A 15,047-nucleotide genomic window follows, 5' to 3' on the forward strand; every position below is an offset into this window, starting at 1 on the left:
ATATAAAACTTCTCTCCATTCCTCCTTCCCTCTACCTGGCTAAAACTCCCCACCAACGCGACTCAACGCAACTCATGCCATTTGCCTCCAACGTTATCTTCCCTGGAGGTTCTTATCCAGCGGAAGCAGAAAGGCCTAAAAATGCAGCCCTCCCCGGTTCCAGTGAGATCAAGGCTGAATCTGTCAGGACTAGATTCATGTGGCTCTGCTGGACCAGCCCGAGGGTTCTTGCCCAGGTGTCTAGGTCCTTGGGTTCTGAACCTGGCCTTGCCACCCAGCGGCTGTGTGACCTTGGGCAAGTCACTCACGCTCTCTGAGCTACCTTCATCCTCGGTGAAGGGGCCGGAGAGGGCAGTGGATGAGATGATGTCTAAATCCTTCCCAGCTTCATTGTCCAGTGGCTGCACTGAGTACAGTCTCTCTCGGGGTGAAAAGGATCTGGTGTGAAAGCCTGGGCTCCCTCTCCACTCCCCAGCCCCCACCTCAGCACCCGGCTCAGAGCAGCCCAGCCATCTCAACCTGGATGAACCACCAGCCTTTGACGAGAGGATAGATTGGCCTTTATTGTGAGCCCGGGAAGGTCCGGGAGTAGAGTGCGCATGCGCGGAGCAGAGATCGCCGAGCCTAGCAGGAGGCAGCGGGTGTCCGTGGCGGGCGGGCAGCGCGTCACGGGCTGCATTTCCTGGAGGAGCACTGGCACTGCAGGGCGTTGAGGACCACATGGTGGATGATGGAGCCGTTGGTGCAGCGCAGGGGCACTGGCATGGGCTCCGTGCGCGTCGGCGAGCAGCAGGAACACTGGTCCTGCACATCCTCCGTGTCGATGGAGTACAGGGCTTTGCTGGTGCATCTTCCCTGCAGCGGGAAAGAGAGAGGCAGCGACGCGGGTGATAGAGAGTCCCAGGGTGGGGAGGGCTCTGGGGCAGCCGGCTTCTTGCACCTGCCCTCCTCCAGGCCTGGCCTCGGCCAGAGGAACCCAGGACAGCCAGGCAGTGTGTCTGAAAGGCCTCCCCTAATTGGAACTCTCACACCCAGCCCTGTAGCTGCAATTTCTATGCATGTTTGATGGATCTCCGGGGAAGGCAGCTCCCGTGTTCCATAAGTAACCCTCCATTCTCCTCAAAGGAAGCTTTGAATCATTGCTGATTTTTTTTAATCTTCTGGGGTCAAAATTTCTCAGTTAACTTCAATAAAACATTTGCTTTCAAAAGGAAAAAAATGTCCCTAGTTTCTTTCACATCTCCTCCCTGTGAACTTCCCAGATCTTTTCACAATGTATCTCAAGAGAGGTGTTCGAATGAAGAGACCCGTCCTCTGAGCAGAGGACCCCTTACCTGGCAGTAGTGAATGTCCACTTCATCTTCAGATTTGCAGTCTCCCACCTTGATGGACTTCACCCTGGCTGTGATGTCCTTGCACTCAGGCTCCTCACCTACAGGGCAAGTGAGAGATGGGACCTGTTCTCCCGTTCAACACTGTCCACTCCAGTTCCCTTATTCACTAGACATAGGTCAGTTTCACAGTAACCAGGTCACCACAGCCAGCTACAGAGAGGGCAAGTCAGTGATCCTGGTTCCCCTCAGCTTCTCCTGCTAAGTCGCTTCAGTCGTGTCCTACTCTTTGCAACCCCACAGACTGCGGCTCACCAGGCTCTTCTGTCCATGTGATTTCCCAGGCAAGAATACTAGAGTGGGTTGTCATTCCCTTCTCCGGGGTGTTTTCCTGACCCAGAGATCGAACTTGCATCTCCTGCATTGGCAGGCAGGTTCTTAACCACTAGCACCACCTAAAGCCCAGCTTCTCCTGACCCTTCACAACCAGAGATAAAGATATCACTGGGTTGAACTCACTTAATGGCACAATTCTAACTGCAAGAGGAACCTAGATTCACCATGCTTTGGTGATGTCAATGGATAAGACTTACTTTTATACAACTGTAGACTCTAAAAGCCATAATGATCAGAGCAAGCCTCTTGCGGTTATAATTCTGCATGTGTGCTGAGTTGCTCAGTTGTGTCCAACTCTGTGACCCCATGGACTACGGCCTGCCAGCCTCCTCTGTTCATGGAGTTTCCCAGGCAAGAATAGTGGAGAGGGTTGCCAGTTTCTTCTCCAGAGGATTTTCCCCACCCAGGGATCAAAACTGCATCTCCTCCGTCTCCAGCACTGCAGGCGGATTCCCGCCTGGGCAGCCTGCTTATACTATACCCAGAAGTGAACGGGCAATGAGTATCCAATAAATGCAATTAATATCTATCCATCCCCGCAAATGTCATTGTCTCCCTAGGGACTGAGAAGATCCTTGCGGCCCCTATGGAATCTTTTGCTTTGAGTATAGCCATCTCCTGGTCGCAGGCATGGGTTTCCTTACCACACAGGGGTTAAAAGCATTCAGCTTTGAATCTCTCCTTGCACCACTGATAATTCTAGGATTCAATGTCAGCTCACTGTTGCCTGTCCAAACACTGGGAGTTTTCCATTCCTGGATGGCTCCAAATCTAATTCAACTTGAAATACATATTAGCCAGACTCCCAATTTCCAAATAATTTCATTTGAAAGCAAAAGCCTGCCAACCACATTAAGAGGGTGAATGAGGAAAACATATTGAAGCCAACACACAGTTGATTTAAATCCCCGAGCCTGGCTTATTTTCCTTATGGAGGGTTCCCGTCTCCTGAAAGCACTGAAGCCTCCGTTTGGCCTCATTGCCGCTGCTACTGCTAAGTCGCTTCAGTCGTGTCCAACTCTGTGCGACCCCATAGACGGCAGCCCACCAGGCTCCCCCGTCCCTGGGATTCTCCAGGCAAGAACACTGGAGTGGGTTGCCATTTCCTTCTCCAATGCATGAAAGTGAAAAGTGAGAGTGAAGTTGCTCAGTCGTGTCCGACTCTTAGGGACCCCATGGACTGCAGCCTACCAGGCTCCTCCGTCCGTGGGATTTTCCAGGCGAGAGTACTGGAGTGGGGTGCCAGTGCCTTCTCCTGCCTCATTGCTACTTTTGCAGATAACAGCCTTGGCCAGATTGCCCCTGCAGCACACCTAGAGAAAAATGCGTCTCTTCCTGGATGGTTTCCTGATCTCAGCCATGCAGACAGGAATCACAGAGAGAGATGCTCTCAGAGTGTGTCCCCTCAGTCTGCAGCTTGGTTACAGCAACTCCAGGGACTGTCAGAGGGAGCCATCAGGAGAAGAACAAATGACTGACCACTGAAGGTATTCATGCTTTCACTCTTTCTTTCTTTTCCCCAGGGGCTTCCCTGGTGGCTCAGATGGTAAAGAATCCGCCTGCAATGCAGGAGACCAGGTTCGATCCCTGGGTCAGAAAGATCCCCTAGAGAAGGGAATGGCTACCCACTCCAGTATTCTTGCCTAGAGAATTACATGGACAGCGGAGCCTGGTGAGCTATAGTCCATGGGGTTGCAAAGAGTCGGACACAACTGAGCAACTCTTTGCTTTCTCTACCTCCAAATAAACATGGGAACATGGACCCAGGAATCCAAAAACAAACAAACAAAAAGCTAACTAAACTAAAAAACAAAGAATATTAGTCCAGACAAGTAATTCTATACCCAGAGTATACAGCACTAACTTTGGGATTCTGAGAAGTACATGTGCTCATGGAAACAAGAACATGCGGTGAGATGCTTTCTGATGAGCTGACTGGAGCTCCGTCTCCAAAGCTGCTGCGGTAACTGCTGGGGGACCAACCCGTGCAACACAGTGCAAGGTCAGGAAAAGCCAAGGACTTCCCTGGTGGCCCAGTGGCAAAGAATCTGCCTGCCAACACAGGGGATACAGGCTCGATCCCTAGTCCAGGAAGATCCCACATGCTTCGGGGCGTCTAAGCCCATGCACCATGACTACGGAGCCAGTGCGCTCGAGAGCCCATGCTCAGCAACAAGAGAAGCCACCACAACCAGGAGCTTGTCCACCACAACTAAAGGTAGCCCCGGCCTCCACAACTAGAGAAAGCCTGGCCACCGCAACGAAGACACAGTGCAGCCGAAAGTAAAATTAATTTTAAAAAAGAACAGGCAAGAGTGAAGGAGAGGAGATTAATAAAACTGGTTAATGAGACCAGCCTTATCAGTCCTTAAGAAGACTGTGTTTCTCTGCAGCCCCACAGCCAGCTTCTTGCTTCCCCTTCTCTCTGGGGATACTCAAAGAATAGAGGTGTATTGAGTGTCTCATCTGTTGAGATCATAAATCAAGGTGCCTCGTCCTCAAGGAGCTTCACTGGCAGAGAGAAGACATTCTCTTGTGATAGGACTGTGACCAACCCAAGACCGGTGAGGAGAAAGGCAAGTAACAGGCTAGTGATTGCCAGGAGTCTGGAAGAAGGAAGAAGAGACTGGTTTACAGGCATCTGAAAGGGGGCTTGAATAGGGGGCAGTCCAAGGACATGCGAGGCAGGGTGGCAGTCCCCTGCAGAATGGAATGCAATGACTGCGCTATCTTTCTAGAACAAAGTTCACTTCGAGGAACATCCCCTGGACTTAATCTGATGGGTTTCAAGGGACAGTCTATTGGTAACGTACTTACATGTGTCACAGCACGTGCCAGGGATTTTCATGATTTCCCCTAAGAAAACAGCAAAGTCCCAAGTTAGGCACAAATAGTACATAGCGGACACTTTCTGTCATTCCTGCCTCTGGACTCACAGCCCTGAGCCCAAGTCCCCAGAAGTGAATGGACTGTCCCATCACAAAGGTGAGCAGACTGACCACCCCGCCCGGTCAGGCTGAAACAGTCCTGATTATTCTGAATTCTCTTCCAGTTGAGAGTCTCCGGGACTGTCATTCCCAGGGGGGACCATCAATTAGTTTGGCCTCTCACCTCCCCATTCAAGGATCACAGATCCAATCTCCCCCAAGGGGAGGTATTTTCTTAGAGCATCATAGAGAGTTTCATCTCTCTATCAGGCTTTGATTTTGTAATTTTGTTGATTTTTAAACTAGGCTGGGGTTCTCCTTGAACACTGGGAATCATGGCAGAGCTGAACTGCCATTCAAAAGAACCTTCTTTTTTCAGTCATAGATGGAGCCAGTCGAGAGGAAAGCAGGGCCTGGGCTCCGACGGCTCACCCCCTCAGCCAGGCATTTGTGTTCGTTGAAGGGCGGGCAGCTCATGACCCTCTTCTCCCAAATGAACTCTCCTCTCTTGTTGACTTTGCAGAAGTGACTGTCACAGCCATCCTGGAGTGTCTCATCACGCTGAAAGGAAAGAGAGGACGTGCGTTGAGCACATCTGAAGGCAGCTTGGGTTTCACAGCCACTTCAAATAGTGACCTTGACTCCCTGGAGTTGTTGAGACAACGTGGGGGACCATAGAACAAGAATGAGGCAGGTGCAGTCCGGTTTTGCAACCTGTTTACTGGGAACAGGGCTGTATGAAGGCAGGGAATCCCTAAACTCTTCTGACCACATAACAGCATAAAGAATTAAGACACAGTGGAGGTAAACTGGTCAATCAATAGCTGAACTAGAGCTGAGTGCCTCTGATGGAGAGATGAGTGAACTAGGTGCCTGTCTCACCAGCCCATCCTAACTTTCACAGATCGGCATCTCTGGCACCTGACTGCCTACCCAGTCTCAGAGATAATCAAGGCTGGAGAAAATCTTAGAGGTCAACCAACTCTCAATCATGGGGGCCCACACCAACTATCCCCTTGTCGAGGAAAGTGACAAAATAACTAAATCAAAGAGAAAATCCTGTACCTTCTAAAGGTTATCCATCTTTTCTTTATAAAAAATCAGAAATAGGTATGAAAAGAAGTCAATATTGACCCAAACTTTGCCCCCTCCTTCTTGAAGAAAAGATCCCCAAGAAGGGAAGCAGACGATGATCTGAGGGGACAGTCTTGACGTCCACTTGCCCCCACCTTCAGCATCATGATCTGTCCCCCTCGTAGCTGAATGGTGCACGCCGTAGGCAGGCATCTCCCACAGCATTCGCCCTGGAGCTTCTCTTCCATGTAACCCTGGAACCAGGAGAAAATGCAGCCTCTGTGAACCTCCCCTGAAGACCCCGCTCATAAGTAAGCCAAACTGTAAATGATTTCATCATACCCAGCTGCTCCAACCAGAAATCTGGGGGTCATCCTCGTCCCTGCTCTCTTTTGCTCATCCCCTGCCTCGCCCCTCACCCACACATCACCAGATCTTGCCAAAAAATGCATCTTGAACTCATCCACTGCTTATCATTCCAAGGTCCTCTGTCATCACCTAGTCCACGCAATCATCATCCACCACTGGACTTTGTCACAGCGGAAACTGTCTTCCTGCCTCCATCCCTTACCTTTACGGTAGGGGAAAAGGCTGTAGCTTCCAGACCACAGGATTTCACGGTTTTACAAAAATGCCCCCAAATCTGGGAGACCACACAGGGTAACCAGCTTTTTATTTTTGCAAAGAATTTTCAAACATGTTAACCAAATAAGAAGCAAAAAGCGATCATCAGTTGTCTCATCATTGCATTAAAATTAAAGCTCTTTCATCTTTCCCCACCATGCCAAAAGGGGCTCCCCTGGTGGCTCAGACAGCAAAGAATCTGCCTGCCATGCGGGAGAACCACATCCCTGAGTCGGGAAGATCCCTTGGAGAAGGGAATGGCAACCCACTCCAATATTCTCGCCTGGCGCATTCCATGGACAGAGGAGCCTGGCGGGCTACACTCCATGGGGTCACAAAGAGTTGGACACGACTGAACAACTAACACTTTCACATCATGCCAAAAAAAAAAAAAACAGGAAGAACAAAACTCAGCAAAACTTTAAAAGAATACATTTAGCTATATGAAAGCCAATGACGGTGTCATTTTTTTCATTTTGCTACATTTAGTAATGACCACTTAGAGATTCATTCCTTGGGGTCCTGAGGTTTTTCTGCTGTGAATCTCTAGCAGGTCAGTCTGGAGTCCTGGGCAGAAGACCTGGCTGTCTCACAGGGCTCCCATGTTGATTGCGCAGAGACTGAAGGCTCCTAACCAGCAGGGAGGTGAGGAGTCTGTGAGTGTGCACTGAACCCATCAGGGAGGCTGTAGAGAAAGCCAGTGAGGACTGAGCTTCCAGCAGAACAGGGCGACTGGATGGGCCCCGGCTACACACACATGCTTGGAAGGACACTGTTGACGTTTGAGGCCATGGGGTGAGCTTTTAGCTGTGTTTTCAAAATCACATGATTCCTGAAGGTGTGGACCGTGATGAATGGGAGAGGAAGAGAGATGGGAAAAGCAGCATGAATGCATGCAACTGGTTATTATCAGAAAGAGGAAATAAAATGGGGTTGACGTCAGACAGGATTTCATAGGAGCCTGGATTGGGGCATTTTCTAGTGAGTGCTAGAAGGGACTAGGAAATACCCTCTACTCGGCCCAAAATCTTTACAGGAGACATGAGGGATGGGGGACAAATGGAGGAGGGGGTTGCAAAGTGAAGAGATGAGGCTGTGGAGGCTCCATCCACACCCCAGAGGGGCCAAGCGCATGGTGAAGCCAAGGACAAGGAAAGATGGGGGCGTCGTGGGAGGGAAAGGGACAGGAGGAGGTGGAGGATGGGGTGGGAGGTGAGAGGAGAGGGCAGCGATTTCAGAGGAGCAGTGGACGGGGGAAGGAGGGAGGGGAGGGGAGGGAGCAGGCTGACCTCACCCACAGGAGAGAGAAGAGACCCTGAGAGGCGAGAACACCAGTGCACAGGTGACAGGCGTGTCTGAGCGCTGCTGGGCTTCCGGCCAGTGCTGACCGGACACGCACTGCACAGCCAGCAGGTGGCCCAGGAGGTGGGCAGAGCTGACCGGGCTTTCACTGCGGCATCCAATCAGGAAGGGCCAGGCGTCCCACCAACCACAGAACTCACAGGTCAGAGCAGCCAATGAGCCCTGCTCCCACGTCCAGGGATGCCCCCAGGCTCTTCTCACAGGTGTCTCCCCGCCCTTTTCACAAACTGTGTCAGCCACTCGAGGACCCCAGTCCTATCTCCCCACTGCCCTTACTCTATCTTCCTTTTCTCACCCTCTTTTTAAACTTTTTTCTCTTGTGAATACACTTATTAACATTGGTCCTATGCACGGTTTACAACTGATAATGAATAGCGAATATGGGCTTCCCAGGTGGCGCTAGTTGTAAAGAAAACCCGCCTGCCAATGTGGGAGACATAAGACACACAGGTTCGATCCCTGGGTCGGGAAGATCCCCTGGAGGAGGGCATGGCAACCCACTCCAGTATTCTTGCCTGGAGAATCCCATGGACAGACGAGCCTGGAAAGTCACAGTCCACGGGGTCGCAGAGTTAAACACAACTGAAGCGACTTAGCACATTCGCAGTGATAATAAAATATTTTAAACCTTGCACTTGAAACTATGTGGGTTATTTTCAAGTCTCCTTTCATATTGATTTCTAACATAATTCCACAGTGTTAAGAGAACAGAGTCTGTATGATTTCAATACCTTTAGACCATGAAATTTTTGCACCTTGTTTTATGTCCCTGGATATGTTCCAGTGTCTCCTGGTTTATGGTCTATGGGAACTTGAACAGAATTTTGTATCCTGCTGTTGTGTGAAAACTGTATAAAACTTAATTATGTTAAATTGGTTCATAGCGCTTTTCAGGTCTACTGTATCCTTCTACTTCTCTGTCTATTCATTCTAGTAATTTTGAGAGTTTGATGTTGAAACTCCAACTAAAAGCCTTAATTTATCTACTTTTAAAAATAATTGCAATATCTAGTAGAACTATTTTTAAAAGCCTTTAAAAAAGAGAAACTACTTTTATTTTTTGAAAAGCCACTGCCCTTACTCTTGCTGATCTGCCAGTCTGTCCCCATTCCCACTCCTGGGTGGGCACTGCTGAAGGTCAATCGAAGGTCATGCTCCTCCGGGAGGCCTTCTCAATGTTCCCGGTCAGGGTCATGTCTCTTCCCCTTGCCTTCCTTTGTCTCTACCAGCAAAACCACCAGCACAGACCATCGGCTGCTGGGCCCCTTGAGGCATAAGCATCGTCTCCCCTGGAGGAGACAGAGGGCCCACGTTGCTGGTGATGCTAACAGTCCCATCTGACATTTGCAGTTCAGCCAGGCTGACCTAAACTTGACCCAGCACAGCTCCCCACGTGCAGGAGGCCTCCTGGAGGTCCAGGGAAGGATGCTGAGCGAGAAGGGGCATATGAGGCAGAGCTCAGCAAAGACTGAAAGACACACCGCAGAGCTACTGTCCAGGATCTCAAGGGGGAGGAAGTGAGTTTACTGCCCTGTGTGTGTGTGTGTGTGTGTGTGTGTGTGATTTGCTTGGTCGCTCAGTTGTGTCTGACTCTTTGCGACCCTATGGACTGTGGCCTTCCAGGCTCCTCTGTTCATGGAATTCTCCAGGCAAGAACACGGGTTGCCATTGCCTTCTCCGGGGGATCTTCCCCATCCAAGGATTAAAACCGCTATCTCCTGCCCTGGGAGGCGGATTCTTTACCATCTGAGCCACCAGAGAAGCCCGCACTGCCCTGGGGAGATGCAATTTTGGAGAAGAGGAGGAGTACACAGACCAAAGTGAGCTGTGGATTTAAAAATATTTAGAAACCTATGTCTAGACTGGATTCTAAAACAAGGTTATCTAAAAACAAAAACTGGGTATCTATGGATGCAGAGGTGACTGTGCCATCCTCTGACCACCAGAGGGCACCAGTAAAGAGTGTGCTCATCCCCCTGACCGCTTCCTGCAGGACAGTGGGTGCGAACCTCTCTCTCCTGGCATTGATTGTAATTCCATCGACATTCAGGTGAAGGGGTGCCACAGACTTCAGACAGCATCATTCCTTCCTATATTCAAGCCCAAATGTATCAGGGGAGTTGTCTCTCTCTCTCACACACACACACACACACTTGCAATGGAAACCCTAAAACAACTGGGATTTTAAATTTTAAAAAAGTAAAAACACATATTTCGGTCCCTTCTTCCTACCTGAGGCAAGGATGTTCTCCTTGAACCGTCCTATCAGAAACAATGTGTATCCTATTCCCTTCACTCCCTTGGAGCCTCACACAGCGCCCAGGTGCAGAACACAGCCTGTCCTCAAGAGTGCTGACCACATGGGTTCCAGTGTGCCTCATCCCTCGCCCCATCGCCCCTCCCCTCTGGCCAGTGCATTGCTCCTCTGATGAGAGACTCCTCTCCAGGAACCGTCCAGCCCCTACCCACTGCTCCACCACCTAAAAGAGTGGTTACATTATGTATTCTGTGCATCCAGCCCACAACAAACTCATCTGACCAACTGTATTTTCTAGGACAGCAGGAGCCCCAGATGCAGGGGGCAGCCTGCAGAAGCCAGGGCATCCTCCTCAGCACTCATGCAGCTCTGTGCAGGGGAGGAGGGGTTTGCTAAGAGTCGTGATTAGACCAGTGAAGTGCATGCTCTCCTCTACTCCACTAGAAGTGAGGATTCCACGTCCCTGATCCCACCTGCAGAGGTATTCAAAGCAAACACCATCATCGTGACCTGGCAGAAACGGGGTGAACTATTTTAGACCACCCCAGTGTCCAAAAGGGCTTCCCTGGCGGCTCAGTGGTACACACTCTGCCTGAAATGCTAGAGACCTGGGTTCGATCAGGAAGATCCCCTGGAGAAGGAAATGGCAGCCCACTCCAGTATTCTTGCCTGGGAAATCCCATGGACAGAAGAGCCTGGCAGGGTGCAGTCCATGGGGTCACAAAGAGTCGGACAACAATGTGCAATAATAAAAGTACACTTTGAGGCAGGTCCGCTCCAGAGAACGTTGTGTAGAAATCTGCACGCAGCAAGTGTCTGATAAATAATTGTGGGCTAACTGGTAACTGTCGGATAAATATTCGACTGATTTTTAATGCTTTCAAAGATCAGTAATGATGTTACTTAAAATGTTGCCTAAAAAAAGAATACAGAATTGTGAATATGGTCTCAGCCTTGCAAATACACTAAAAGAATGTTTAAAATGTACAAAACTAAATTATAATAATTTCTGAGAAATGCAATCTGGGTAGGTGACTTTTAGTCCCTTCCTGACAGTTGTCAGATACTGGACAGAATCAGAAAATCATCAAAGTTTTTATTTAAAGATCCTAGTGAGGTCCCATTGCTTGGGTCCTAAAAGTGCCCAGCTGACCCCCCGGTCCCCCCAGCCACAGCCTCTCTTACCGCAGGGCAGGCCTGGCAGGTGGTCTTCCTGCACTCCAGCTTGAATCCAGAGATGACCCCTGCCTGGACGTGGCAGCGGCAGGTCATGCATGCGTCAACCATCACAGTCTTCCCGGGCTGGAACCAGGGGGGACCAGGGTCAGGCCTCCTGGCACCCTGGTCCCCCAACCCCTGACTGCCCTCAGCCCCATGAGCCATCTGCCTTAGGTGTGGGGCCCGGCTGCTCAAAGCTGCTAGGAGCCATCATCACCCCAATTCTCCTCCGGTCCTCAGAGGCCACTCCTTCCCCCACCCTCCCCCCTCAAGGATGGCAGTGGTGAGAGTGAGGGCTTTCCCTGGGGCAGAAGAAGAGGAGACAGACACATCTCCTGTGCCTGGGGGCTGGGGGACCGGGAGATGAGCGCTAGAAGGCGAAGGCGGGACCCAGGCCCTGGAGAGTTGGGGCTTCCCCTCCAGGATGCCTGGGAAGCCCTAGGAGCAAGGGAAGTGTGGGTGGAGCAGGTCGCCCCGGGCCCTGTATTTGCACTTTCAGATGCTGCCCACCCTCCACACAGCCCCTGTCCCTGCCCCCCTGGGGAGAACACATCAGCTCACCCCGATGATGGTGCCGTTGAGGACGCAAGCCTGCACGGGCTCTGGGGAGAGACAGGCGCAGGGCATGAGTGATTGGAACACACCTGCTGGAGACCTGCAACCTGGCCGCTCCGCTGGGCTGGGCCTCTCCGCTCCACCTTCCAGTCCTTCCCTCCACCCCGCAAAGCACTGTGGGTCCTCCTGCCTACGTGGCCACACTGACCCCAGGCCCCTCAAGGATGGGCAGCTGCCTACTCCCCACCCTCCAGCCCCCTGGAGCCTTGGAGGGGAGGGTGCTTGTTTAAGTGATTCACATCGACGGGGCAAGAGAGAGGGTGCTGTGCTTGTGAAGGAATGAAAATCTGCTTTGGAAACTAAGTCCCATGATAAAATCACACAAAGAATTCAGGGTAGCAGGTGGTGAGAGTTGTTTGCTATTGCTGCTGCTATTGGTTGTTTGGCTGATTGATTGTTTGGTTGAGTGCTTGGTTTGTTGTTTGCTTGGTTGATGGTTGGTTGGTTGATTGGTTGATTGGTTGATTGGTTGCTTGGTTGATGGTTGGTTGGTTGATTGGTTGTTTGGTTGATTGGTTGCTTGGTTGCTTGGTTGGTGGGGTTAGGAGATGGACAGCTGGAATACCTTCTTCAGAAGAACGATGGAGAAGGTATTTGTAGAATCAGAGAAGCCTGGATCCAATCCCAGTTCTACCACTCAGGTGAGCAAATGGCGGTATCACAGTACTCACTGTGATCGTCATGGGATGACATGAGACACGGTACAAAGCCAGCACTGAGCTCAGTGATGACCTTCAGGAACTGTCCTGCTTCTCTCCTCTCATTTGCTTTCTCCCCAAAACATTAGGAATGGACAGGAAGATTTGATCCTGCCCATTTCCCTAAGCTGCTCCAAAGGCAGGGATTCGGGAGCCCTCCTGAGACTTTTTGGAGGGTTGGGAGGCCTGGAGGCTGGCCTGGTGGCATGTCTTACCGCAGCGACAGGTGGGGCAACAGCCCAAGGTCTGACAGCGCAGCTGGAAGCCCAACGGGCAGACGGGGACATTCAGCTGCGGGCAGGAGACATTCCTCTGCTGCACGAAGACCTCCTCCTCGACTCGGACGCACTCGTGGATGAGGCAGGGGTTCTCGGGGGAGGCCCAGTGAGAGCCAACCTGTGGGCAGAGCACCCAAGTGGGTCGCGGGGCCCGAGGTCCTGCTGGGAGTGGGTGGTCCCCTCAGGAGCTTGGGTGGGCCCTGGAGGTGAGCCTGGCTCCACAGCTAAGCCCTGCCCACGGGGGAGGCCCCTGGAGGGAATGACAGCTCGTCCAGGTCCTTCGGTGAGTCTGGGTCAGAGTCCCCCCAACCAAGAGCCCAGCTCAGAGCCACATGTGCTCCCAAGACAGTCTTGAGCCACCAGAGGAAGCACCTGAGGACAGAGGGTGCTCCCTCTGCCCTCAGCCCGCCTGGGAGCTGAGCAACCAGGAACAGCGGCGTGGGGAGACAGCGGAGGGGCGACATGGGGGTCGGGGGAACCAGCCCATCGCCCAGCCTCACACGGCCTCCCTCTAAAGATGGGATGCTGGCATCTGGCCCTTGGCCCTGCAATCTGTCCCCAGGCCTCCAGGCTGCAATGGGTGGCCTGTCCCCTCGGGCTGGCTCCACCATCCAGGAGCACTGAGTGTCCAGAACATGGTTCAGAAAGTTCCCCGGAGTTTCTGACCGGTCTGTGTGTCTCCCGGACGCACAAGCAGGGGTGCCCAGTCGGCATGCTCCAGGCCCGGCAGCTTCTTTCGGGCCCGGTTCCCTTTCTTCTCTTTTCAGAGGAGGAGCAGAGTGCCCCGACTGCAGCCTCTGTCTTGACCCCTTTCTGACTCACCCTGAACACACCTTCCCGCTGCAGGCCACACTCGACTCTGATCAATAACCCACTGAGCCCTGGACATCATATGCGTTAAGAAGACCCGTCCCCATCCACTCCCGCTGGTCCCTCATGTTCCAGAGCCACTTCTGACCCCCAAGTCTTACAGTCAGAGGGAGGGAGGGCGAGGGAGACTCTTCCGTATACACTGATATCAGAGCTGAGTGAGCCCTGGAGGCAGATGAGTGACTGGGAGGGAGGGGGTACTGAGCCTCAAAGGTACCAGTTGTCAGCTCCCCCCGCCGCCAGGACACAGCAGCCTCTGACCCTGGGGAGGGTTCGCAAAACCAGCCTGATTCTGGGGTGATGGGGAGCAGGCAGCCTGACAGGGCAGGAGGAGGGATGGAGCAAGGACATCCCCAGGGACCAGGACTAGAATAGGGAGGTGGGACCCCTCATGGGGAATTCAGCAAGTCCCTCGGTCACCACCGAGGAGGAAGAGGCCAGTGGGCCAGGGCACGAGATGCGCATGGCCAGGGCAGGACAGTTAACCCTTTGCGCTCCTTCTAAACAGAGTGTGTTTTGGTCTCCCTGGGGGACTGAGAAGGGACCTCACACCCACCCCAGCACCTGCCCCCTGAGGATCCCAGGGCTCAGCACCCCCACTTTATCCGTATCAGCCAGAGTGGAAAGGTCTGTTAACATCGCTGCGTCTGAGCTAAGACTCCCAGGGAGGGATCTTCTGTGTTTCAGAAAATGGCTCCAGAGCCAAAGTGAGGGCCTCCGGCCACAAAGGAGAAGCTAGGCTGCTCTGGTTCAGGGAGGGGGATCTGGGGGTGAGAGGCCAGACAGGAGACGATAGGGAGGGAGGTGGGGGGGCCACTGGCATGGTCAAGGGCCACAGCCAGAGCTGCAGAAGTAGCTTGCGGGGTCTGGGGACAGAAACACTGTTTGCTTCTCTGGATTGTAAATTTCTCCAACGGAAATCAGTGACAAGGTCAGAGGACCCTGCCTGGGCCATCATACAGACCTGCGTCAACCATCAGAGTCCTCAGGTTCACAGGTGAACAGGAGAACATAACCCCCACCCCCAGGAGCTCACAGAACTCATAAAGAGGGCACTGGGCTCTCCCCAGATCTGAGCAGCCTTAACTAGTTCCCCAGCTGACATCTGGATAAACCAACAGCTACATTAAACTCGCCACAGGGAGAGCGAACGGTAGGGAGTGAGCATCTGCTTTATCGAAACCAAGGCCAGCCCTGGAGCCCAGATGAGGCTGGCCCGGCCCCCAGCCCCCTGCCCACACACCCTGGCCCAGACCTACACTCTTCCACTGGGTCTGGGAGTCCCCCCGCGGGGAGCCGGTCACCACCTCGCAGGCCGACGGCAGGCACCTTCCACAGCACTCTCCCTCGCGGAGGACGTAGGTGAAGCCCTGAAAACACACAAGGACGGAGTGTCG

General features: G+C 52.5%; 1 protein-coding gene across 1 annotated transcript in view; it reads right to left on the reverse strand.

Annotated features, from left to right (window-relative positions):
* Positions 1 to 537: 537 nt before the first annotated feature.
* Positions 538 to 15,047, reverse strand: part of VWF (von Willebrand factor) — a 124,627-nt gene continuing 110,117 nt past the window's right edge. Inside the window, exons 44-52 of the mRNA XM_027541087.1 lie at positions 14,910 to 15,020; positions 12,718 to 12,898; positions 11,751 to 11,791; positions 11,157 to 11,273; positions 5,884 to 5,982; positions 5,087 to 5,215; positions 4,545 to 4,584; positions 1,335 to 1,432; positions 538 to 855 (exon numbers count right to left, since the gene is read on the reverse strand). Coding sequence (XP_027396888.1) covers positions 667 to 855; positions 1,335 to 1,432; positions 4,545 to 4,584; positions 5,087 to 5,215; positions 5,884 to 5,982; positions 11,157 to 11,273; positions 11,751 to 11,791; positions 12,718 to 12,898; positions 14,910 to 15,020 — 1,005 coding nt within the window. The 3' untranslated portion in view covers positions 538 to 666. The remainder of the gene's footprint in view (positions 856 to 1,334; positions 1,433 to 4,544; positions 4,585 to 5,086; positions 5,216 to 5,883; positions 5,983 to 11,156; positions 11,274 to 11,750; positions 11,792 to 12,717; positions 12,899 to 14,909; positions 15,021 to 15,047) is intronic.

Source organism: Bos indicus x Bos taurus, chromosome 5, assembly GCF_003369695.1.
Source record: "Bos indicus x Bos taurus breed Angus x Brahman F1 hybrid chromosome 5, Bos_hybrid_MaternalHap_v2.0, whole genome shotgun sequence".
Classification (NCBI taxonomy): Eukaryota; Metazoa; Chordata; class Mammalia; order Artiodactyla; family Bovidae; genus Bos; species Bos indicus x Bos taurus.